Below are 27,470 nucleotides of genomic sequence, written 5' to 3' on the forward strand. Positions count from 1 at the left end.
CTCTGAGTTTCCCTTGCTCCTTTCAGCGCTGGCTGAACTGTAAACACCCACTATGCATTTTGTACCCAAATACTTGGTGCTTCTGTAATAAAAGGCTCCATGGATCTGGTTCCAATTTTTTGCAGAGTTGGACTATTGCTCACAACCCTCTCTTTTCTTCTCTCATCATCCTTAGCCTAACCACAGCTCAGTAGTTTTATGGGGTGTGCAAGGCAGGGGATCCCTGCCCACTATTGCCTGGGGTGTTTCCTGTGTTACTCCAAAAGTACAGTGTCATTGAAGTTTGACATTTTGGTAGCTAAAATTCTGGAAAGTTTTTCTCAAATGTTCTAAATTTTACCTCATACTTTTCCTTGAGATAGCCTCAGAAGATGTGCTCCTCTCTTTTCCTCATCAGTTTCAGACTCAGGTTTACTTAATATCATTTTTTATCCTGTGCTTTTCTCTCTTTCTTTCTCCTCAATACAATAGAAATTATTCTGTTAGGATATCATCTTACTTGTTTTTCATTAAGACAGATTGTACCCTTTTCAACTACCTGTATGATTTAATTATAGAAATTTCAACTGCTCCTAACCTCCTGACCCTTTGTCCAGATAAACCATTTCTTTCCTTTCAGACTTAGGGCTGAATGCACTTGGTTCTTTTTAATCTTTTAAAACCTTTGTAAGTTCTGTTTCTTCATCTGAATTTATGAAGAAAGCAAGGCTAATTTCTAAAGACGTAAATTTCAAGACTTCTACTCAATATATCTACATTAGATTCTTTCTGCTTCCAAATAAAGGAAATGTAATCTTATGTGCTTTTTGTAGACATTTTTCTCATTTCTTTGGAGCTGAATAGAGATGTTAGGATGCTATGGAAATCCTACTAAGGATATAATGGCTACAGACTTTTGTCTTAGGAAAGTGTTTATTCATGTCCCTACAGTTGCCTTAACACCCACTAAGGAAACTATATATAGTCTATTCTCAGAGTATAGGGATTCCAGTAGAAATTTACCATTCAGGGAATATATTTAACCAAACTTAGAAGAAAGACATGCTAATAAACTTGAGAAAGGGAAATCAGTGTTTTGAATAAAGGAAGAATCCAAATATATTGTTTTCCTGAGGCCACCAAAATAACACAAATTTGGTAGTGCATGCCAACAGAGATTTCTTCGTTGAGGGCTGGTGAGATAATACAGTGGGTAGGGTGCTTGCTTTGCTTGTGGTCAACCTGACCCTATCTCCAGGCACCACATCTGGCTCCTAAGTTCCACCAGGAGGTATCCCTGAGTGTAGAGACAGGAGTAAGCCTTGAGCACCACCCAGGTGTGACCCCAAACCACCCCAAAACCAAACTTCCTCTGATTGCTCTGGAAACCATAACTCCAAAATCCATGATTTTGAAGAAAAATGTTTTCTTCAAGACTTTGTTTTGTTCTTTCCACTTCTTATACCTTCACACGTTCCTTGACTAAGGCTACATTCCTCTAATCTGTGCCTTTATGGTTGTTTTACTTCTTCCTTTTCAGTTTCCCTGTGTGGATCGTATGGGGACACTTGTCACTGGATGTAGGTTACAACCAGACAACTCAACATGATTCTTCAAATCAAGGTTATTAACTCAATGACAGTTATAAAAACTTATTTATACATAAATAAAATGTTTAATTTACAGGTTCTTACTAGTAGACTATGAATTGGATTTGGGCGGTGCACTCAACCTGGAGCAATATCTCAGATATTTGAGAGATTTCAGAGAAATAATTACCAGGAGAATTATGGAATTTGGATAGGTGTTGCTGTGGACCATAAAAGTTTCCTGGAGATAAATGAAAAGGATGAGGATGATTAAAAAAACATGTAAGGTAAAGCATGAAAGTCTCCTTGGCAGCCTATACAAATACTCTATAGCCAGATGGTAATAAAAGCTTATACAGATCCAGGACCTGATTATGAGAATAGTAGAGTTCCAAAGAAGATTGAATTTCAACATTGAGAGATTCATCACATCATAAGACACTTAATACTCATCTTCCTGGATTGCCGCACCAGATTTGATAGGGTTCAAATATGGTTTGAACTATGGGAACACCTGCAAGGGTGATTAGAGGCTGCCCTAAAAGCCTCTATCCCTCTCGGAGATCCTGGCTACCGAGAGTATCCTGCCCGCATGGCAGAGTCAGGCAAGCTATCTGTGGCATATTCGAGATGCCAAAACCAGTAAATACAATGGGTCTCATTCCCCTGACCCTGAAAGAGCCACCAATACTACAGCTTTAAGAAGGATGCGGAAGGAGAGGCTGAAAAAATCTCAAGACCGAACTAGGCTGCCAAAACGAAGACAAAAATGACGGTCTGTACTTTCGATGCATGTATGCTGGCATTGGGTGCATCCATCGAGGACCTGATGGTACAAGCATGAAAGATCAAATACTACATCATTGGTCTGACCGAGACAAGAAGGCATCAATCACATCACGCCATTTTCGACACTGGAGAAGAACTGTTCCTCGGAACATACGACAAAAGAGGCATCAGTGGTGTCAGTGTCCTTGTCAACATGAACTTGGCCATAAGCATTGATTCATTCGAATGCCTAACAACCCAAATCAGACAATTACACTTGAATAGATGTGACTCACTGCTGGCAGTTACTATCTTCATTGTCTATGCACCAACATCCAATTATGATGAAGGAAAAATTGAGAAATTCTACATGGAGCTGGAGAAGTTTTATAAAGAAGACCACACCTTCTACACAATCATTATCGGTGATTTTAATGCCAAGATAGAACTGAGAAGATCAGCTGAAGAACTCCACTTCGGGAGTTCTATCCCAATGAAAAACCAGTAGGACTGTACTACTGTACAAGAAGGGAGACATCCACGACATTGGCAACTATCACCCAATCTGCCTATTGTCTGTCATCTACAAGCTGTTCACTAGAGTCATCCTGAACATGATTGGCAGAACACTAGATGAAGGACAACCATGCGAACAAGCAGGGTTCCGCAAAGGATTCAGCACCATCGACTATATCCACACGATAACCAAGCTCATTGAGGTTTCTCAGGAGTTCAAGATGCCGCTCTGTTTAACGATCATTGATTTAAAGAAGGCCTTTGCAAAAAGGCACTTGACAAAATGCTCTACATCATTAATCATTAAGGAGATGCAGATCAAAACCACAATGAGATTCCATCTCACACCTCAGAGACTGGCCCACATCCAAAAGAACAAAAGCAACCAATGCTGGAGCGGATGTGGCGAGAAAGGGACACTCCTTCACTGCTGGTGGGAATGCCAACTGCTTCAGCCCTTTTGGAAAACAGTATGGACGATTCTCAAAAAATTAGAAATTGAGCTCCCATTTGACTCAGCAATATGACTCCTGGGAATATATCCCAGAGATGCAAAAATGTATAGCCGAAGTGACATCTGCACTTGTTTGTTCATTGTAGCACTCTTTACAATAGCCAGAATCTGGAAAAAACCTGAGTGCACAAGAACAGATGACTGGTTAAAGAAACTTTGGTACATCTACACAATGGAGTACTATGGAGCTGTTAGAAAAGATGAAGTCATGAAATTTACATACAAGTGGTACTACATGGAAAGTATCATGCTAAGCGAAATGAGTCAGAAAGAGAGGGATAGACATAAAAAGATTGCATTCATCTGGGAGACATAAAGTAACAAAATAGGAGATTAATCTCAAGAATAGCCAAGATCAGTACCAGGAGGATTACTCCATGGCTTAGAGGCCAACCAGGCATTCTAGCGGAAAGGGCAGCTCAGATAGAGAAGGGAGCACCAAATAAAGGGTGTTTGGAGGATCTTCCCGGGATGGGAGATGCATGTTGAAAGTAGACTATGGATCGAACATGATTGCCACTCAATGCCTCTTTTGCAGACTACAACACTCAAAAGGAGAGAGAGAACAAAAGAGAATGCCCTGCCACAGAGGCAGGGTGGGATGAGGGGGATGGGGGTGGGAGGGATACTGGGATCCATGGTGGTGGAAAATGGGCACTGGTGGAGGGATGGATATTTGATCATTGTATAAGCGAAATCCAAGCACAAAAATTTGTAAGTCTACAACTGTACCTCATGGTGTTTCACTAATAAAAATTAATAGTAAAAAAATTATACCAAAATTTTATGAATTAGTGGGGAAAAAGAAAGATTTAAGTAAACAATTCTATGTTTTGAAATGTTGTGAGATATATTCATTTTCATCTGGCTTTTTCAAAAACTTTTAAAAGTAAAACTTACTTTCACTATAAAAAAAAAGAAGGCCTTTGATTCTGTTGAGACAGAAGCAGTCATCAAAGCCCTAGCCAGAGAGTTCAAACTCAATATATCGGGACCCTCCGTGAGCTGTATTACGGATTCACTACCAGGATCTCACCATTCTACAAAGAAGTAATCATCCATATCAAGAGAGGGGTTCGGCAGGGTGATACCATTTCACCGAAACTCTTCGGTGCCACCCTCGAGAACATCATGTGACTACTGGAATGGGAAGAAATGGGAGTGAAGATAGATGGTCGGCAACTACACCACCTCTGCTTTGCTGATGACATCGTTCTAACAACATCAAACATTAGCCAAGAGGCACAAATGCTGGCCGACTTCAACCGTGAATGTGGAAAGGTTGGAATACAGCTGAATCTCACGAAGACAATGTTTATGAAAACAGTCTCGTTCCTAACATTCCATTCACTCTCAACTGAATGAATATCTCCGAATGCAACAGTTATGTGTACATAGATCAAGAAGTCAACATGATGAATGACCTGGCACCTGAGTTGCACAGGAGGAAGAGAGCAGCATGGAATGCCTTCAAGAGCGTCAAAGAAATAGCTAAGAGAACAAAGAACCTCCAGCTCCGAGCACATCTCTTTGATTCCACTGTTCTTCCTGCATTAACCTACGCCTCAGAGGCCTGGACCCTATGCAAACAGGATGAGAATGCTCTTTGGGTCTTCAAAGAGGAATCGAAAGAGCGATGCTTGGAATATCATGCTTCCCTCAGATGAGAGAAAGAATCCGGAGTACTGACTTCCGTCGACGATCAAGAATCAGGGACGCTGTCTCGTTTGCCAGGGCATCGAAAATCAGATGGGCTGGACACGTAATGAGATTTGGAGACGACCGCTAGACTAGAGCTGTTACCGACTGGATTCCACAGGACATCCAAAGATCACGTGACCACCCACCTACAAGATGGTCAGACTTCTTCGTCAAAACCCTGAATGATCGCTCTTCGTGTTCTTAGAACAAACAGATGCCATTGGGCTACACTAGCACATGACAGGATCGAATGGAGACGTTACTGGTGCCCACTTGAGAAAATCAATGATTAACAGGAAGTCAAGTGATCAAGTGATCAAGTGAAGTTGCTGTGGACCATAATGCTTTCCTGAAGATAAATGAAATGGATGAGGATGATTAAAAACAATGTAAGGTAAACCATGAAATTCTCCTTGGCAGTCTATAAAAATACTCTATAGCCAGATGGTAAAAAAAGCTTAATACCAGATCCAGGACCTGATTATAAGAATACTAGTGTTCCAAAGGAGATTGAATTTCAAGCTTGAGAGATTCATCACACCAAGGTCAAGGTCAGTGCTCTGAATGATGCACCAGAAAAATCCTGAAACCGAAAAATAAAACATAAAGAAAGAAATCTTGAATCATCAAATTTTCCTGAATTCTATGGGTATATAGAAGTAGACAATTCTATCTTGTTAAAAACTAGCAATCTTACCTCCACCTGTGCTTGAAGTCAATGCATAGACTTCTGACTATCATGGAAACAATATTTTCTCATGATCCTATCCCTACACCATTCTCTTCCTGCCCACCAGACTTAAAAAATAAAATGAAGTTACATTATAAACCAATCAGAGTCATGCTGTTTTAGCTAAAGGAGAAAAGGTCCTATATGCCAAAAGTGACCAAGACCTAGGTCAATGTATTCTAGGAATACACACGCAATGAGATCCTTAGTTTACTGAATAAAATGCTTCAAATTTTTCAAATCAAGACTTAGGAACAGTGGCCAGAAAGATATTAAGGGATGCACAAACTCTGGTTTGATACCTAACATCTCATTTGCTCCCCTGAGTAACAAAAGTGATACCCCATAGAGTTAGAAGTAAGCCTTGACCACTACTGGGTATGTCCCAACTTCCTTTAATCCTACCCAAATAAGTATCTCTGACAAGAGATGATATTGAAAGGACTTATGGAGAATACAATGAAAGACTTATAACATAGGCTCCTAAAGTTCTAAGGGAAGCCACCTGAGGGAGACTTAACCATTAAAAAACACTCCCCAGTGGGACCTAGGCCTTGGTAAAGACATATGTCTAACTATAGACACAAAGTTCTTTTTATTATTAGAACTGCTCATTTCTATAATAATCACCAAGTACTAGAATCTGAAGGCTCAGATGAAATCTACTGTACACCAAAAGAAGAGAGAGAGAACAGGGAGGAATGCCCTGCCACAGCGGCAGGGTGGGACGGGGGGAGGGGAGGATGGGGGGTCGGAGGGATGCTAGGACCTGTGGTGGGGGAGGATGGGCACTGGTGGAGGGATGGGTACTTGATCATTGTATAACTGAAACCCAAGCACAAAAATTTGTGAGTCGGGGCTGGAGCGATAGTACAGCGGGTAGGGTGTTTGCCTTGCACGCAGCCGACCAGGGTTCGATTCCCAGCATCCCATATGGTCCCCTGAGCACCGCCAGGGATAATTCCTGAGTGAGTGCAGAGCCAGGAGTAACCCCTGTGCATCTCCGGGTGTGACCCAAAAAGCAAAAAAAAAAAAAAAAAAAAATTTGTGAGTCTATAAGTGTACTTCATGGTGTTTCACTAATAAAAAAAAAGATAAAAAAGAAAAGAAATCTACTGTACAATGGATAGATCAAGGATCAGGCACAATTGTACAGAAGCACAAGAAATGGATGAGGGCTACAACTCCATCAGGATCTATCAGAATTTTTTAGCACTGCTCAGGCTTAGGGCCCTAGAGGAGATGGGTTCTCAGGACAATGGTAAATGGAGATAATCCTAAATAGTAAAGCTTTAAAGAATGGTATAAAGGAGCATTTACTTTATGTTTAGTGGAAAAGTGGCCCTAAGTAAAAAATATCAAACTAATGGGCAATGTTATTTGGCTTGATTGGTTGAGCAAGCTCCTGGAATGAGAAAGACTGGCATATTGAGGGAAAGAAAAGAGTTTGTGAAGAGGTATATATGTATCAATAGTGTTTTAAATTTTGTTTGTGTTTAGGATGTTATAATATATTGGAGGATGTGCTTCTACACTCAGTGAAAGACTACTTCTCCTAGAGTAGCTAATTTGTAGAGATAGAAAATTTCCTTGAGAACATGTGTCTGTGATGCAATCCAGACAGCTCTTTTATCTGACTCTCATGTATCCAGTCCATGTTTTCCTGTGCTAACTCAAGTCAGGGTCAGGAACAAGACATCCAGAGGCAGCTTCTATGCCCCAGAACCTGAAGAAATTATTCAACCAGTCCTAAACTGTTTAATCTACCCTGAATGCCTTTCCCATGGATACCCCAGTCGTTTTTAGTTGATGATTTCTCCTAATTTAGCCTTTAGACAAAATCTGACGCTTCCATTGTGTGGCATGCTCCCTCATTAAATGTAAGGAATAAACTCTTCTTTCAAAGTTATTGACCTTCTCATATTGCCATTTAGTCATCTTTATAAAATAAGGTATGAACACATGTCATTTTCAGAACGGACACTGTAGTTAAATGTGAAAATCCTTGTATTGTCTATCAAAGGGCATCAGCTATGGAAAAGACACTGAGTTATCAACTAGTCAGAAAGAGTTGGTCAGTGGATATTAGTCATCCTTGTTTTGGCAGTACTAGTACTGATATAATAAGTGCATGATTAGAGTAACCATGCCTGTAGAGACGGAGGCTATACATTGGCTCAATGCCCAGAATCCTGCTGGTAGATCATAACTGTTGCTAACAAATACCCAGTTTTTATGGGGCTGAGACTAAAATCAAGTGAGATCTTAATATAGCACTGATCCTTGAGAAGAGTAATAAGTTACTCGGCAGCAAGTTGAGTTACCTGAACTTTTTCCATTAAAAGGGACAGGGACTCATATTAAAGATAGTTGCACATATCATGGTGTTGGCAAAGGCATTTAAAAGAATATGACCATATGTTGATACGAGAGCTGCACTCAGCAACTGGAGGTATTGTCTCTGTGTAAACACCAGACAACTATGAACCCCACAGTTCACTCTCTCCACCTGCGTTAGGTGGTCTCTCACAGCTTCCCCACCCCGGATGGCCTGTGCCATGGGCAGTCGAAGGAAGAAATGAGGGCCAGTCTGGTTGGTTATCAGCTGCCGTTTATTCCATTCTCCCCACATGCCTGTTCCAATCTCATTAAGCCCCTCATTCCCATATCCTCCTGTCTCCCCCACTTGTCTCTTAATGCTCCAACTCACCTTCTTGGTCTCTCTCTCAAGTCTCTCACAATCTCTCAGCATTGGGGGTAGCACAATCAACATATCAAAATCCTTCCTGATCTCCTGCAGCCAGAAAATCTGACTCCAGGGCAAAATACCACCTAGGGTGTATTTCTCCGTTCCTTTGTCCAATAAACATATAAATATTTATCTAAATTTTACTCCTTAATAATATTAGTCATTCTGTATGGACACAGTAAGAGATACTATTAAACTTGTAGGGTGGCTCTCCTGGAAGCATCTCGCTATAGATCTCAGACTACAGTGCTCAGGTCAGATTAGTCTTTCCTAACTCTAGCGGGGCCCTAATCCAGTTGTTGCTTTTTGGATCATGACAGAATTTGTCCATGACCATGCTCTTAACTTATAGTTAAGTATTATTGTACTTTGGCCTGTCCCATTTTGATGACAGGGTAGCTCACAGCTTGCCCTGGATCCATCCAATCCCTCGTCAGGACTCTGCTTTTGGGGTGCTAGGAAGTAAGGCTTAAGTCAGGAAAACAGATGCCCAGGAATGAATATCATTTGGAGTTAATTAACTCCCAAGTTACAAAAAGTATAGCATTAATTGTCTTCCTGTGGCTATACAAAAAGGACATTGCTCTAAATTAACTATGCAAAGGACTTAAGGAGAAGAGAAAAGCAATATTTACAAGTTAACAAAGTCTGGGGTTAGAGTGATAGCACAGCAGGTAGGGTGTTTGCCTTGCACGTGGCTGACCTGGATTTGATTGCTCCACCTCTCTCGGAGAGCCTGGCAAGCTACTGAGAGTATCTCACCCGCTCGGCAGAGCCTGGGAAGGTATCTGTGACGTATTTGATATGTCAAAAATAGTAACAACAAGTCTTACAATTTGTTGTGAGACATTACTGATGCCTGCTCAAGCAAATCGGTGAACAACAGGAGGACAGTGCTACAGTACTAACAGAGTCTGATTAGGAGATAAAGGTGATTGACCGGTTGGGGAAGCAGAGCACAAAGAAAGAGGTCAGAGATAAACACAGAGGAATGAGAGTGCCTCGGGAGCACTGTGAATGGGTGCAACACAAAAAACCTAAGCTCCTTGCTTAACCCTAAGCAAGTCAGAAAGGACAAACCAATATTACCCTATAAGTAACAGGTAATTTTACTTGCTATACTAACTCTCCAGCTTGAAAAGCAGGTGATTTGTGAAAACAGGTGATTTGTGTGTGTGCCTGTGTAAGTGCATGTATGTGTGTGTGTGCATGCATGCGTGTGTGTGCATGCATGCGTGTGTGTGTGTTTGTGTGTGTGTACATGTGGTTTTGAGGACACACCTGGCAGTGCTCAGGGCTTACTCCTGGTTCTACTCTCAAGATCACAGGATCACTCCTGGTGGGCTTGGGGGACCATATGGAAAGCCAGGGACAAACCAATGTTATTCTACAGTGTCCTTTCATTGGAATGTGCATTATAGACTTGCTGCTGATTTTTAATTTTATCATTAAATGGTTGTGAAATATAATTTAACTTAAGTTCTTTGCAACTAAAGAGACTGTTTTATGCCCAAAATATGATCTATTCTATAGAGTGTTCTCTGTGCTGCAAAAAAAATGTGTTCTGTTTTGAGGCCCAAGAGCACATTCTGTTCACACATAGAAGCCTTTACTTAATTAACCCTTAAATGATAGCCAACAAAACCTGTCCTTGCTGAAAACTGAAATGACTCTAATGAGGAAAACTGACCTCAAAAACAGAATGGCCATGGACATTATTACTGCCCTGCAAGGAGGCATGTATGCCATTATCCAAACAGAATATGGTGTATTCATATCTGATGAGTCAGCTAATGTATCATCTTCATTCAATCACATAAAGTAACAAAAGAAAGCTTTGGGTGATCCAGACCCCAGTAGAGAGGAATTAGTAACTCAATGATTTAGCTCATGGGACTCTCAGTGAAGAAATTATCACTGATTTTTAAAACTCATTTTCTTTTTTAAAAATTTTTATTAATGAAACACCATGAGGTACAGTTGTAGACTTACAGATTTTTGTGCTTGGGTTTCAGTTTTACAATGATCCAGTACCCATCCCTCCACCAGTGCCAATTCTCCACACCAATGATCCCAGTATGACCCCCCACTCCCCATCCCCTCTAGCCACCCTGCCTCTGTGGCAGGGCATTCCCTTTTGTTCTCTCTCTCCTTTTGGGTGCTGTGGATTTCAAAAGAAGCATTGGGTGGCAATTGTGCTCAGTCTATAGTCTACTTTCAGCATGCTTCTCCCATCCTGGGAGGATTTTCCCAACACCCTTTATTTGGTGCTCTCTTCTCTATCTGAGCTTCCTTTTCCCCTAGCACGTGTGGCTGGCCTCCAAGTCATGGAGCAAAATTCCTGGTACTAATCTCACCCACTCCTGGGTGTTAGTCTCCCATTTTGTTGCTTTATGTTCCCCAGATGAATGCAATCTTTCTGTGTCTATCCCTCTCTTTCTGACTCATTTCGCTTAACATGATACTTTCCATGTAGTACCACTTGTATGTAAATTTCATGACTTCATCTTTTCTAACAGCTGGACTCATTTTCTTAACCTGACATTTCTCTTATGTATCTATTTGTTGCTGTGACATCTGTTTTCACTGCAGTTTGTGGGCCACCAAATGAGTCACTTCCCTAAGAGTAAAATACCCTGTTGGCCACTTCAGGACACATTGCACAAGAGGGGCACAGAAGATTCTAAGTCAGTCATGGGGCTGGAGGGCTGGGAAGGCAATCAAAAGAATGTGACCACGTGTTATACCTGGGTATTTGGAGGCTTCTCTCCCCATATTACCCTAAGAATGTGTGCTATATATAGTTTTTTCTCTGGGGTTATGTTTCCCAGGAAACAGCCTAGATTACAAGGGAACAAACCTCTAGGAAGCTCTTAAGGTTGTGGCAAACCAATAAGTAATGGGTTTGTTTTCCAGGGATGCTGTGGGACTATCCAGTGAAGATATATAACGTAAGATGCATCCTTCATGATGCAATATATTCCTAAATACTTGGCTTTTATATAACATCAGGCCTCCTCCAAAAGCTAGAATACTGGGACTGGTAACAGAAAAGTTGAAATAAAAATGACCTCACTTCTTTTTTTTTTAAATTTTATTGAATCACCATGAAATAGTAACAAAGTTTCATGTTTGAGTTACAATCACACAATGATCAAACACCCATCCCTCCACCAGTGCACATTCCCCACAATCAATATCCCTGGTATGCCTCCTTTTTCCCACCCCTGCCCCCCACCTCCATGGCAGACATTATTCCCCATAATCTCTCTCTACTTTTGGGCATTATGGTTTGTAATACAGACACCGAGAGATCATCATGTTTGGTCCTTTATCTATTTTTTGCACATATCTCCCATCCCGACCGATTCCTCCAGCCATCATTTTCTTAGTGATCCCTTTTCTATTCCATCTGCCTTCTCCCCTTTGCTCATGAGGCAGGCTTCCAGCAATGGAGCAATCTACCTGTCCTGTGTATCTACTATTCTTAGGTAAATGACCTCACTTCTTTTCATCCTCAGGATCTACTTTGGGAACTGGTGTTTTCCAATCCCCTCCACTCAAGACTCAGATTGCAGAGAGGTCTTATTTTTAAGAGGAAGGGCATTAACACCAAAGGAAAGTAATTTAAATTTAAGTATATAAAGTAATTCAAACTTAAGGATATGGAGTTGTACAATCAGCAAACTCAACAATACTCAAGAAAAACAGCTGTGGCCAGCCCACTGCACAGCTAAGAATCATAATCAGATCCTAATCTTGGAACATTTAGGAAGGGGAAATGACATTGTAGAACATGACAACGCTGTGAGTCTTAATTGAATGGTGGATGAGAGCACTGACACATATAACTCAAATCAGTTCTTAGACAATCATAGAAATTGAGTGCTGAAAAAAAATTCTAGATAGACTTGCTTAATTTATATGGAAGGCAGTGGAGGGAAGAGAGATTTAGAATCTTGTGCAAAGGCTTGCAAATAAATCAGCAGCAAACTTGGGACCAGAATGCAGATCTCCTGGCTCCTATTCAGTGCTCCCTTCCTACTCAGCTGTGTATTCATAGCTTCAGATTTTCTTTGAAAGGACTTATGGATCAGGCCAATTCTGTATTTTCCCTGTGCATCCTACTGAAGACAAATTAATAACCTACACACATTTTGATTGCTGAGGGAAGTCATCTTAGCATTAAAGGTTCATTGTAGAATCTACCCAAATTGACAATGAAATGGACTGATATTGACTCAGCTAACAAATGCAGATCTGTCATTTTCTTTTTCATTAAAGTAAAAACTTTGCTGTTTCTTATTGCTCCACATGTCTTTACTGAAATCACAAAAGTATCTAAAATGTCCCCTTCAGGAGTGTCACAAAATCATTTTGAATGTCATTGGATATTTATCATAGATTAGACAATTCTTTAGGAGTCAATAAAAACTTGCATGCATTTTCTTCAGCACATTTCCCTTAACCCAGCACAACAATATTTGAATGGATCTTAATCAGTGCTGTTTTTTTTTCTCTCATATGTCCTGATTAAGATAAAGCACCTAACAACAACAACAACAAAAGGATAAAGCACCCAGTATCTATCACCCAATATCCAAGGTCCTAAGAAAAGAATTGTTTTATGTTTCAGCGGTGATTGGGTACAACAAAGGAGCAGTATTAGGTTCAGCACGTAACTTTTAATTCTGTAACCAGGCTGGGCTTAAAACAGAGTGAAAGCAGAGCAATAAATAATATTTTTTTAAAGAACAGGAGGATCATATTCTCTAATTCTCTAATTCAGTCCCCCATCAACTCAATCCTTAGAGAAGGATCTCTGGCTTCCTCATAATATCCAAATTCCTGTTGCCATTTAGCTGAATATTTGGCAGCCAGAAATAAAGACTATAGTTCCCAATCTCCCTTGAAGTTTGGTGGCTAAATTACCAAATTCCTTTTTTTTTTCCTTCTTTTTGGGTCACACCTGGCAATGCACAGGGGTCACGCCTGGCTCATGCACTCAGGAATTACTCCTGGTGGTGTTTGGGGAACCATATGAGATGTTGGGAATCTGAGAATCGAACCCGGGTCGGCCGTGTGCAAGGCAAACACCCTACCCGCTCCAGCCCCTAAATTACCAAATTCTTTTTTTTTTTTTAATTTTTATTAGTGAGACACCATGAGGTACAGTTGTAGACTTACAAATTTTGTGCTTGGGTTTCAATTATACAATGATCAAATACCCATCCCTCCACCAGTGCCCATTTCCCACCACCACGGATCCCAGTATCCCTCTCACCCCCCATCCCCCCATCCCATCCCACCCTGCCTCTGTGACAGGGCATTCCCCTTTGTTCTCTCTCTCCTTTTGGGTGTTGTGGTTTGCAAAAGAGGCATTGAGTGGCCATCATGTTTGGTCTATAGTCTACTTTCAGCATGCTTCTCCCATCCTGGGAGGATCCTCCCAACACCCTTTATTTGGTGCTCCTTTTTCTATTTGAATAAATTACCAAATTCTTATGAAAAAAGATGGAAGTATGGATAGACAAACTTCTCATAGTAGATACCCTCTTTTTTCTTCTTGACTGGGATGCAATTGGGATTTAGAAAGTTGATTCAATATAGGAAGTTATGTTTTGAGGATGGTGGAGCAACGTGCTAAGAAATGAGGATCCAAAGATTAAGGAGTATTTATAGCAAGTTTTAACTCTTTTCTTCCCTCAGACTTCATCTACATGCTAAAGAAATTATGTAGTGGTGTGTGGGGGGGGGGGGGGGAGAAGTTGGGCCACACCCAGAAGAGCTCAGAGGCTGTACCTGATTCTGTTCATAGGAGTGAACCCTAGCAATGTTTGGGGGTGGGCAGCACATAGAGTACTTAGAATCAAACCAGGGTCTGCTGCATGAAGGATAGCACCTCTACTCCTGCACTCTCTAGTCCTTTCCTACATGTTAGAGTCATTCTGTCTCCTTTAAGTCACTGTGATGTGGTTATCAATGAAAGTAAATCTAACTGACACAGAATTGAGATGAGTTCACTGAGATGAGCTGGAAGTATAAATCCCACCAAGGATTTTGAGACTCTATGAAAAAAGGGAGATTAAGTATATCATTACTAACTGATATTTATTTTATGCAGAAATGGCATAATGGGTTAAATATTACTAAATATTCCTCTTTTTTAAAAAAATGAAACTGCTAGAAAAAGTCAAATCATATAGTGACTCACATTATATATTTGGTTGGACAGTGCCCACAAAAGTATTGCTTTGTTATGTTTCTATATCTGCACTAAGGCACCAGTGATCCAAGGAGCTATGCAACTTACTCAAGTTCCTGGCAATTAAATGGAGGCTGGACCCAAAAGAGCATCTATGTGGTACAGCCCAGTGCTGCCACTGACAGCATCAAGATGTATCTTGATTGTTGACCTGCAGATTCTCCCCAGGGAGAGTATATGTTTCTCAGTACTCAATTTTAAAGGCAGGGATTGTTTGCTGTGGGAAGAGTTTTGCTGGGTTTCTCTCCAAACCTGTTATTTTTAAAGAATCATTTTAAAAGAAAGATTAGTTGACATATAAAACTATTAGTATCAGGTATACAAATTAATGATTCAATATATATGTATATTGTGAAATGATTAATAAGTCTAATTTATATTGACTACCATTCATAAATTTTTACCTGATGATGAGAACATTTTTGGGGGAAGAGAAGGCAGGCATTAGTTCCAATTCTGTGCTCATGAGGGTAGGTGGGAGATTGGGACACTCCCTGAGTATTTGGGGCTCTGTGTTCAGAGGTGATCCCTGGCGATACTCAGGAAATCATATGTGGTTCCTGGGATTCGAACCAGGATTGTAACCCAGGCAGCTGCACACATGGCAAGTGTCTTCCCTCTTGTGTACTCTCTCCAGTCTTTTTATCTACTTTTATTATAGCACAGCGGGTATGGTGTTTGCCTTACATGTGGCCAAACTGGGTTCGATTCCTCCACCCCTCTCGGAGAGCCCAGCCAGCTACCGAGAGAATCTCACCCACAGGGCAAAGCCTGGCAAACTCCCCATGACATATTTGATATGCCAAAAACAGTAACAACAAGTCTCACAATTTGTTGTGAGATGTTACTGGTGCCTGCTCGAGCAAATTCGATGAACAACGGGAGGACAGTGCTATAATTCTAATAATTTACTGTTATGATTCCATAACTTTGTAGTATAGTTTAAAATCAAGCATAATACTGCCATTCTTTTTTTCTCAGGATTACTTTGCCTCAATTTCAGTACTGCTGGTTCTATTTCCTTGAAGAATATCACAGACTGGGGCGGGGGCGGAACCGGAAAAAATATCACTGAAATTTTGACAGGGATGGTATTGAGTCAGTAAATTTATGTGGTGTCTAAAATCTCAAAATATGTTTGTAGTTATATGGGTTTTATTATTTTTGCAGGGAGACTCCTAAACAGTGCTCTGGGTGTCTAGCAACACTTGGCCAACTGGGCCTGAAGGACCAAAATTAGAGTCCGTTGAAACACCACTGCTTGGGTCAAGTGGTGCTGGAGGCCACAGAGGACCACCTTGATGGTGCTTGGAGGCCTCCAAGACTATATGTGCAGTGCTCAGGGGTTACCATATGGAGCTGGGATGGAACTTGGGTTCTTGCACCTTGATGCAAGGCATGTGCCTCTGCTCCCTGGGTGTCCCTGCAATCCCATGAAATTTATAGTATCATTTTCAAATCACATATTTCCAAGTGTCTAGAAAATGGAATGCAATCCATAAAAAAGAAAATAAAACACAATTTATTGACTCTGCTACCTTTCATTCAGAAAGAAGAAATTTAACTTGACAACTCTGCCTTGACACATCCATAGATGGCAAAGCTGGTGCCCTGTTGCAGCTTTCTTTGGTCGTTTCACCTAACGCTCCTGGAAGCCTGAAGATTCTCATCTCTGTGACTTAGAATGCACCTTGGTGATAGTATGAACTATCTTCTTTATCTTGTTGTCTGTAGGACTGGCTCTTTGGGACATGGGCAAATTCATAGGCAATAAGTGTCTGTTGTACCATCCACACATGAACTCAATGACCACTTTTTCCTATCTGCTATCACAGAGATGCTAGTTCTATCCATGTACTTTCTTTTTTAAAAAAAGTTTTAAATATTTTTTAACGAATCACCGTGAGATACAGTTACAGATTTACAAACTTCCATGCTTATGTTTCAGTCATACAATGATCGAGTACACATCCCCTCACACCAGTGCACATTCTCCACCACCAATGTTTCCAGTATCCCTCCCACCACCCCTACCCCATCTCCCACTCACCTCCCCCGCCGCCCCCCCCCCCCCACCACCGGCCTCTGTGGCAGGCACATTCTCTTTTACTCTGTCTCTCCTTCTGGGTGCTGTGGTTTGCAATGCAGGTATTAAGTGGCCATCATGTTTGGTCTATAGTCTACTTTCAGCCCACATTTCCCATCCTGAAAGGGCCCTCAAAGCACCTTTTACTTGGTGCTCCCTTCTCTATCTGAGCTGCCTTTCCCCCCCAGCATGTGAGGCCAGCTTCCAGGCTGTGTCCATGTACTTTCAAAGTATGTACAAGAGGGGTATATTTTCTTCATGGAGATTACCTGGTATCCCAATTTCCATGATTTATTCCAAATACCCTGCCTCACTGAGAGCCTCAACTCTCAGTTTTATACATGGGCAGCCAAAACTTGTGCCTTAGCGGGGGTGCTTATGGGTACCTGTACCTGCGGGGTGAGTGCATCAGCAGCCTGATGGTGCCTTCAGGGTTCCTGATACCCCAGAATTGCTGCTGTGCCTCTGGCAAGACCCCAACAACTTGGGGACCAAGTTTCCTGAGAAATTAAATGGCCAAAAGTTAGCTATGTGGGATTTATGCTCACAAACCACCTCTGGCTCACCTATACAAGCACAATAAACTATGTAGCATCTGCCTAAGGGGCAGGCTGAGGTGGTGATGGGAAGATTCCAAGTAACGGTGGTGGTGGTGGGAAGGTGCAACAGTGGTGGGATTGGTGTTGAAATATTGCACTGAAGCACTGTAGCACTGTCCTCCCATTGTTCGCGAATTTGCTCGAGTGGGCACCACTAACATCTTCATTGTGAGACTTCTTGTTACTGTTTTTGGCATATCGAATATGCCATGGGGAGCTTGCCAGGCTCTGCCGTGCGGGCAGGATACTCTCGGTAGCTTGCCAAGTTCTCTGAGAGGGATGAAGGAATCAAACCTGGGTCGGCCACATGCAAGGCAAGTGCTCAACCCATTGTGCTTTCGCTCCAGCCCATTGAAATACTGAGAGTAAACAATTACTGTGAACAACTTTATAAAAAATTTTAAAATGTAAAAAAAAAAGCGTGCCTTACTCCATCACCTTGCCTCCGTGCTAGCATTGACATAACACTTTTGTTTGAGATTTGCAAGGTCCTAAGACAACCACAGTCACCCAAATGAATGTGGATATCATCTCTTTTTTTTTTTTTGGTTTCTTTCTTTCTGTACAGTCTTACCTCTACTAGCCAGAAGTGGTACCCAGACTACTGAATTGCCCCTGGGGTACTGCATGAAGCTAGCATCTGTTGCTCTCATTCTCCTTCCTGTGGCTTCTTTTCCTGGATTAGCAGTAGAATTCACTAGTTACCTTCTAAGAGTTCTATCTGTCCTGCAGAAGCCAGATCTTTGCACATTTAACTTATCCTCCACCTCAATACAGAAAACACTTAACGGCTCTGCACCCACCTGACCCCTGCAGATGCCATTTGCAATGAGTGTGAAAAGCAGATGGATCACCAGCAGTAAGTACTTCTTTGCATTTGGCTTCCAAATATGGGAGTGACTGGGCAACTGTGGCTTTCCAGATTAAATTCCTTCAAGGACATATTTCACTAAAGCAATGAAAGGACAGTGTGTACACCCAACAGAGCTTACACTCTAAGTTCAGAGATACAAAATGGAAGTCATAGAGTTTTGTGGAGGACCAAAATGAGGAAACGATTACAAATTAAGTCTTCTTTTCTTGATACCCACTAAGTATCAAAAGTGATGTTGAGATCTGTTGCACATTCCAGTGCAATATGCCAGCTTCATTCCTTTCAACTCCTTCTACTTGCAACCTCCAGTTCTTGAATTCACTTACCTTAAGGAGGCTCTCACTGTTTTTGTTTTAGATCAGGGGTCTAACTTTCAAATATCTTCAGGATCTGGAAACACACTGGTGCCTTGATATTAGGGGAATGAATAGCAAAAACAAAACAAACAAACAAAAAACCAAACAGGAACTTCCTGCCTTACCTAAAAAGAAAGAAAGAGAAATTACAAAGCACACACCTACTGCACTGGCTAAAAGAAAACATTCTAGGTGAGATTCCTCTGAAAAGCAACCATTTGTGACTTTGTCTTTTACTCTAATCATTGTCTCCTTTGTGGAGTCTCTCCAAATGTGGGGAAGGGAAAGGAGAGGTGGAGAGGCCACTGCTTTTCAGAATCCCTGGTGTCCTGTCTGGTCCTATGGTTGAGAACAAATTCAGCATAAAAGGCTTCTACATCAGCTGTATTGAGGCCAGAGCAAGCTCATTCCCCTTACAGACACGTAGTGCTTTCCTGTCTGTCTACTGGCTGCCTATCCTGATCGCTTTAATAGAAACCCTGAAATCCCGAGTGATCTGAAAAGAAACCAAGAACTCTGGTTTTATACTATCTGGAGAAAAAAAGCTGCCTACCTGCTGCATTCCAAGTGCCTCCAGCTTCTCTCTTCGGACTATTTTGATCACATCACCTGCCCCCGGCTTTGGGGGCGGGACAGGGGGGAGCGAAGGCGCTTTCTGTTATCCTTATTGCCAAGGCAACTCAGGCCTGCCTCTCTCATCAGCCAGCTTGTTTTTCTGGCCTTCGGAGGGGTTGGGAGGGGTTCTTGGCTCTTTAATTTGCTAATTTTGCTTAAACGCTGTCAACAGAGGCCAAGGAATAGTTGGATTCTCCGGTTTTTTTTTCTTTTATTTTTTTTTCTTTTTGGGTCACAGCCAGCAATGCACAGGGGTTATTCCTGGCTTTGCACTCAGGAATGAATCCTGGTGGTGCCGGGGGGACCATATGGGATGCTGGAAATCGAACCTGGGTCAGCCGTGTGCAAGGCAAAAGCCCTAACCGCTGTGCTATTGCTCCAGTCCCCCGGATTTTGTTTTTGATGGGCTTTTTTAAAAAATTTTTTTCTTATAGAATCATCATGATACAGTTAAAAAGCTTTCATGTTTGAGTTTCAGTCATATAATGATTGAACACCCATTCCTCCACCAGTGCACATTTTCCACCACCAATGTCCCCAGTAACCCCCCCATCTCCCACCTACTCCCTGCCTCAGGCAGACAAAATGATGGGCATTTTTTTGACAAACATTTTTAAAGCAGTCCAGGTCTGAAGCGTAGTTATGTTAGGATTAGTGACTAAAGATTCCAGTAGTTGTGGGAGGTGATTAGGATTTTTCAAACAATTCAGATACTACAGGGAGTATAAGTGCAAGTTAAACTAGGGGAAAAAATAAATTAAAGGGTCAAGGAGATGGCACAAAGAGCTGGAGTGTAGTATTTGCATGTGGGAGGCCTGGGTCTGAGGCCCAGCACCATATGGTCCCTGAAGCACCATGGGACAGCTCTCCAAGCACGGACAAGTGTGGCTTCTCCCCTCACAAAAACACAACTAAAGATACCCCACTGTTTGGAATTCAAGTGCTGATGGCTTGCCTGCCTCCCTCCCTCCCTCCCTCCCTCCCTCCCTTCCTTCCTTCTTTCTTTCTTTCTTTCTTTCTTTCTTTCTTTCTTTCTTTCCTTTCTTTTCTCCTTCCTTCCTTCCTTCCTTCCTTCCTTCCTTCCTTCTCTTTCTTTCTTTCTTTCTTTCTTTCTTTCTTTCTTTCTTTCTTTCTCTTTCCTTTCTTTTCTCCTTCCTTCCTTCCTTCCTTCCTTCCTTCCTTCCTTCCTTCCTTCCTTCCTTCCTTCCTTCCTTCCTTTCCCATTCACGTGGTGATGTTAAAAGGTAAAGCCACCACCCTGAGTCGTGAAATAATTCTGAGAATGAATGCCATGCATGACAAGGCGAGATGATAGAAAGAGACTGAGACCCAAATCATGTCTCATAAGCTAAACCAGCCCAGGCTCCCTGTCTGGACATTTATAGAAAGAAGAAAGCTGTTACCTGGTTTCTTTTACCTGGTTACCTGGTTTCTGTTAGCTGGCAGGGTAGAGATGAGGACGGTGCTTATCACTCAGCCCAACCTTTTCCGAAGGGTCACAGGAGGAAGCTGGTAGCCATGCTGAGGCAGGGCTGGAATGGTCCTCACATTCTCCTCTTGCTGTATTAAGTGGACTCAAAGATTTTACCTTTTGAGAAACTCCATCGGGAGGACTAGCTTTATTTCCTCTTCCTTCTGTCTGGGCTCTTGTCTCTTGTTTCCCACCAGTTTCCAGTAGGAGTGGATTTCACATTTTATCACGATCACTTCCCTAGTGCTAAAATATATTCTGCCACTTCCTCTTACTTGCTGCCTCTGGTAAGTCGTGAGAATGGGGGTGGGAACGGACACAGATCAAGTCACTTTTGTCACTTCCTTTCCCTGCATAACTTATCCTGCATAACAAGCATTACTTAACTATCACATACTCCATCAGTGCTGGGATTGAATTTTGATCCCCACTGTCCTATTTCCTATGTTTTTAATTTTTTCCCCACTCACATTCAGACTGTATTCTTTGGAGAAATTATCTCCATAGGATAACTAAATTGCAATATTTTCTAAACAGTGACTATTAACATGAGCGGGGAGGAGGTGGAGCTTCAGAAAGGACACCATCTGAGGAGTTTTGTAGATAGGAATATGAGCTTTTTCCTGAGGTAAGGGCCAGATATTTCATCAGAATTTACTAGATCCAAACAATCCTCCCCCAAAACATGACTCCACTTATGGTAAATTTTTAAAAAATCTTTGTTGAAATGACACCTAAAAATAACAATTTAAACATCATTGTTGAAATGTTGGATTAGGGGAAGGAATGAAGCCACTTTACAAATTCAGTTTTTATTTTTATGTAAAAATTTTGTAAATTTTTTGCTTTTTGGGTCTTACCGGCAGTGCTCAGAGCTTACTCCTGGCTCTGCATGCAGAGTTCAGTCCTAGTGGAGCTCAGGGAACTGTCTGGAATGCTAGAGATTGAACCCAGTTTGGTCATGAGCAAGACAAGCAGCTTGCCCACTTAGAATATTACTCCAGCCCCTAGACAATTCCATTTCTTTCGGTTTGTATTTGTTTTGGGACTACACCCAGTGATTCTCAGGTATTATTCCTGGCTCTGCACTCAGGAATCACTCCTGGAAGTGAAGTGGAAGTCATATGTGAAACTGGATGGATGGAACTCAGGCTGCCACATGTTAGACAAGTGACCTACCTGTTGTACTACCTCTCTGGCCCCAACATTTGTATCTCAAAGTTTTAAAATTTTATTATATCTTAGGTTGTTATAATAGTATTAAGGTTTATGGTATTGATGTACAAAGTTAATTGTGTTCCACCACCAATGTGCCCATGACCCTCCCTCTTTGTCCCTATGTCATTTCAAGTATGATTCTCCAATCTCCCTTCCCCAGTAATCGTTAACAATATTTGTCATGTAAAACAGAGGATCTGGCCTCGTTTGAGATTGTCTCTCTGTATACCACAGATGAGTGAGATCACCTGATATTTGTCATTTTCTTTGTAACTTATTTTGCTTAAAATGACACTGTATTTCCATATTTATTACTGTACACAGTTTGAATCCCTCATTTTTTATAGTTGCATAGTATTCCATTATGAATATATACACCACAATTTCTTTACCCATTTATTAGGTTATTGGATACTTGTGTTATTGGATATTTGATATCCTGGCTATTGCAAGTTGAAGGTTTGGGGCTTTCGTTTTTTGAATGGGGGTTTCCCACATAATGCTAATGGGCCTATAGACAACTCCCAGTATTCAGCTAACCCAGCTGAATTCAATGCTTGGTCCTAACAGTGCGGAGGTCATAAAGGCTACCCTAGCGATGCTCAGGGTGAAGGTGGGTGGCAGGTTATACCCAGTGGTGTCCAGAAACATCAAGGTTCCTTCCTGGGGTCTTTGTGGGACCATGTTGTGAGAGCTACCAAACTCAGTAGCAGCCAAATAGTGTGTGCACTAAAGGCATTCCAGGGGAACACAATACTGCCAACCCCTCCCCCTCCACGCTCTTTTTATTTCTCCTCCTCTCCAGCTGGTTTTTAGTCTTTTGTTTATTTTGGTCTTATTTTTAAGGGATTAACTTTCCATGATCTCAAGGAGAGATCATGATGTTTTTCTTTTGAGAATTATATGTGTCTATTTTACGGGGGTAGGGAGGATGGGGAGATGTGAAAGGAAATCCTGAGAAGAGTATGCAGTTTCTTTTGTTACTATTGTTTCCACATTTAGTTTTGAAATTTCCAAAATCAAAGGCACTGTGATTTACAATACTGTTAATAATAGGGTTTCATGCATACAACATTCCAAATGCCACACCCTCTACCTGAGGGCCTGCTTTCCTCCATCATTTATTAGGGTTTTCCCCCAACCTCTCATCACTCCTGCTGTGGTAAGGTCAGTTATTAATTCTTAATCCTAATGTTACCAAATAGCAAAAGATCAAAGCTATGCAGGGAATAAACTGAAGCAATGCTTTATTGAGACCACAAAGCACCAATTCAACAAGGCATTGAAACACATGAGGGTCAAACAAATGTCTCTTTGAACAGAGATGTAGCAAGCCCACCTTACCAAGTTCTTGAAATCAAGTACTCAAACCAAAAATCAAACAAAGCATCAGGGTAATTAAAAAAATATTACACATCATGAAGGAATATATGTATAAAAATATTCTGTACTATTAAGAAGATTTTTGATCTGTTAACTTGACAAATTTCTTCAGAATCAAATGATTATAAATACAAACCATAAGGTGAAGAAATACTTTCTTCAGAAACAAAGATCCAATTTCAAAGCAACTCTATGCAGAAAATACCATTACTCCAAGTGAAAGGTGGCTGAATATGGATGGATATCCCCAATATACAATATCTTTTTTTAGAGCTATAGTTTTGCTCATGAAGGGGTCATGATGCACACTCCTTCCAAACATTGCAGCATATCCCAGTGAAACCTTAATAAGGTCAAGTGGAGGACCCTCTATTAAAAAGGGTGTCGGCAATTCCATCCCAATAATACAAGCACCAAGGAGCAAAGACATTCCAACAACACCCTTTCTTTTTATCCTCCTCCCCACTGATTTTTTTTCAGGCTTTCTCTTTCTGTAACAGAAAGATGATCATCTCAGTGAATTCTCTTTTAAGGATCATGGGAAACAATCTACGAAGAAAGCACTGATGATTTCAAAACCTTTCTGGGGAGGGGTGGTTATGCCAAAGACAATTCTATGTGACAAACTCAAGGAAAAGCATCCTGTCCATACATGGCCCTTGCTCCTACTAGCTGAATTCAGGTCAAACGACGAATTGCCTAGTCTATCCAATAGGATAACGTTTCATTTGATTGAAATTCTTTACATATAGACATGTATGTATTCATTCTATTTACAAAGTTTCAGCACATGAAACTAAATTATATTATCATGTATATTTTGAGATCTAAGATCCCAATTTGACTGGACTATGAAGAGTTGTTCTTTAAGTGTTTTGTCTGCAGAGGTTTTACATGGTATTCATAGATTTTCAGAGCAGGCCCCAATTTTAACTGAAGTCCTGTCAACACATCATTTCTTGTCATCAGCAGCAGGGATTTTCCATCAATTTCCTGTAATGGAAGCAGAGGTTAAAGCCAACATGTGAGTCCAAAAGCTGAAGGATAATAAAGAAGAAAAAGAGTTCAAAGGAAAAGGTCATATTGACTTGTCCGTAAGCTAAAAACATTACATTTTCAGTGGTGTCAAAATGGGGGGTGGGGGGGATATGGAAGTCTTATATTTGTTATCTGTTCTCTTCTACTTTTATTTTTGGATTAAGTGCAATCCTAGGCTGATTTTAAGATCATGTCACAAATGTTACATCTTACAAAACTGATGGCACACTTGGAGCTTGAAATCTACACCCTCTTAAGTTGTTGCTTTCCCAAGAAATGACACATTCCCTTCATAAAATGTTAGTATATGCAGACATTTTGTGTACTTAATTTCTAAAACAATTCAATAAATCAGGATGGATGGGAAATGCTTTCTTAAACCCTAGGACAGGAAGTTACAAAACGATGACATAGATTTTGCTTACACGCAAAACCTGTGTCCTTTCTATAACCCTCTTCTGTTTTACTCGAAGAATTTACTTGAAGTATTTTTACTTGAAGAAAGTGACTCCATCAATGGAACAGGGGTTCTAGGCTTTCTGGATTCTATCAGAGTGGCCACATTGTGTCAGAAAATGACTTATCCTTGATGTATATGTGCTGCTGCAATGAGCACTCATCCTCTGCCCAGTGTCTTTCCTGACCTTTGAAAGGAGATCCATCCTGTCTGAAAACAAAAATTGCTATCTCAGCTGAGGACCCCACTGTTCTCCTTCTCAATTGCCACTCAAGATTCAAAATAAGATGGTGAGGTGCAGGGCTCGGTCTAGTTCAAGCCCTTATCCCCCCCACATCCTGCTCAGAGACCATTCCCCAAACCATTTGGGTGCACAATCTGGTATACTGGTTATCCTGATGACTCTATCTTGATGATATCTATTCTGATAACTACAAGCATTTTTTTTAAAGTTGAAGTAAAAATGACTTCTCAAGAAAGAGATGAGAACCCCCAAACAAATAGTAGTTTAGAACTTCCAGATGAAAGTCCTAAAAAGAATGAAACTTTCATTTTGGGGGGTCACACCCTGTGTTGCTCTGGGCTTATTCCTGACTCTGTGCTCTGGGATCACTGCTGGAGGGCTCAGGGGACCGTGTGGGGTGCTGGGGATCGAACTTGGGTCTGCAGCATGCAAGGCAAATGCCTATTTACTGTGCTATCATTCTGTATCCAAAACTTATTTTTGTTATTGTTACTTGAGAAAAAAAACACTAAGCTGATTTTTAGGAGACGTGGGTTCAAGAGATGTGCATGGTAAATATATTACCACATGATTCCACCCACGTCTGTGTCCACCTTTCTCACTGATGAACAGACAAGAGGGCAGTATCTAGATAAACTGTATAACATTTTGACTCCCTTCTATACTATCATCAAGGGGGCATGTGCTTTGACTGCCTCAGTGGAGAGGGGTGGGAAGCACTGGGAAACAGGTGACCGGCTGACCTGTGACCTTAGATAAATTTTTTCTCCTTTTTCTCCTTGATTTGTACATATAATGGATTTCTGGCAGGATTTTATAAGACAGCACTCTTGCAAATATAGAACTCAGCCCACACAATAATTTATGTTTAATTTTTGACAGGACCATAGTCCTCATTTTACTTGTAAATCACCAACCATTTATTAACCAGAAAAAGAGGAAAAATAGCTTACATACATATATGGTGGTATATGTGTTGTATATACTATGTCATGGGGCTAGGGCGATAGCACAGCGGTAGGGCGTTTGCCTTGCACGCAGCCAACATGGCCAACCCGAGTTTGATTCCTCCGCCCCTCTCGGAGAGCCCGGCAAGCTACCGAGAGTATCTCGCCTGCACGGCAGAGCCTGGCAAGCTCCCCGTGACGTATTCAATATGCCAAGCACGATAACAAGTCTCATGATGGAGATGTTACTGGGCCTGCTCGAGCAAATCGATGAACAACGGGAGCACCGTGATATTATGTCACGATAGCACAGTGGGTAGGGCGTCTGCCTTGCATGCAGCCAACATGGCCGACCCGAGTTCGATTCTTCCGCCCCTCTCGGAGAGCCCGGCAAGCTACCGAGAGTATTCGATATGCCAGACACAGTAACAACAAAGTCTCTAATGGAGACGTTACTGGGCCCACTCGAGCAAATCGATGATCAACGGGAGGGCCTTTACTTACTTTACTTTACTATAAAAGGTAAAGGTAAAGGCCCTCCCGTTGATCATCGATTTGCTCGAGCAGGCCCAGTAACGTCTCCATTGGAGACTTTGTTGTTACTGTGTTTGGCATATCGAATACTCTCGGTAGCTTGCCGGGCTCTCCGAGAGGGGCGGAGGAATCGAACTCGGGTCGGCCATGTTGGCCGCTTGTAAGGCGAATGCCCTACCCGCTGTGCTATCGCTCCACACTTTTTTTTACTTTACTATATAGTATAAATAAAGTATATACTAGTCATACACTAGGAAACAAAACATCCAATATTAGTTTGTCAGAGACAGTTATTCATAGCTATTCATATAAAAAAAAAGCTACTATAAAAGCATTGGTTCATAAGGGAAAAAAGAAAAATATTTAAGGATATAGAAATTAAATTTTCAGTACTAAAACTCTTCATTTTGTTTAGGCAGCTAGTAATCCCAAAGAGTGCTTTTAAGGAAGAGAGAATATAGGGCAGCCATTGACCCCTGAGAAGACACAGGAATGGTTCTGAAGGACTTGTGAGGTCAAAAAAACATGGCTAGTGGGTTATTTACAAACTCATGCTCCATTTCACACATGAATGTTGACTCACTGGAATGCTTTGTTATTTTTAATTTTTATTTTGAAAGTTTTATTCAGAAAGGAGAGAGGAAAAAAATTAAAGGGGCAGGAGAAAATGTGCCTGTTTCCATTTTTAAAAGTATTTTTTCCTGTTCTCCATCTTTCTGAACAAAAAACTTCCATGACTAACTGAATTTTTTTAAAAAAAGAACCTACTGGCAAAAATTCCTCCCACAATTCAGCATTTCTGTCAAGAGCCAAGTTATGTCTTGTGAAAAAAATGCT

At 41.3% G+C, this 27,470-nt stretch overlaps 1 protein-coding gene across 1 annotated transcript in view; it reads right to left on the bottom strand.

The window, feature by feature from the left end:
• Positions 1–23,269: 23,269 nt before the first annotated feature.
• The window catches only part of SAMD13 (sterile alpha motif domain containing 13), a 36,841-nt gene continuing 32,640 nt past the window's right edge, over positions 23,270–27,470 (bottom strand). The window contains exon 5 of the mRNA XM_056122859.1: positions 23,270–24,406. Within this exon, the coding sequence (XP_055978834.1) occupies positions 24,263–24,406 (144 nt within the window). The 3' untranslated portion in view covers positions 23,270–24,262. The remainder of the gene's footprint in view (positions 24,407–27,470) is intronic.

This window comes from Sorex fumeus, unplaced genomic scaffold (assembly GCF_029834395.1).
Source record: "Sorex fumeus unplaced genomic scaffold, SorFum_2.1 ptg000047l, whole genome shotgun sequence".
In the NCBI taxonomy this organism is placed as follows: Eukaryota; Metazoa; Chordata; class Mammalia; order Eulipotyphla; family Soricidae; genus Sorex; species Sorex fumeus.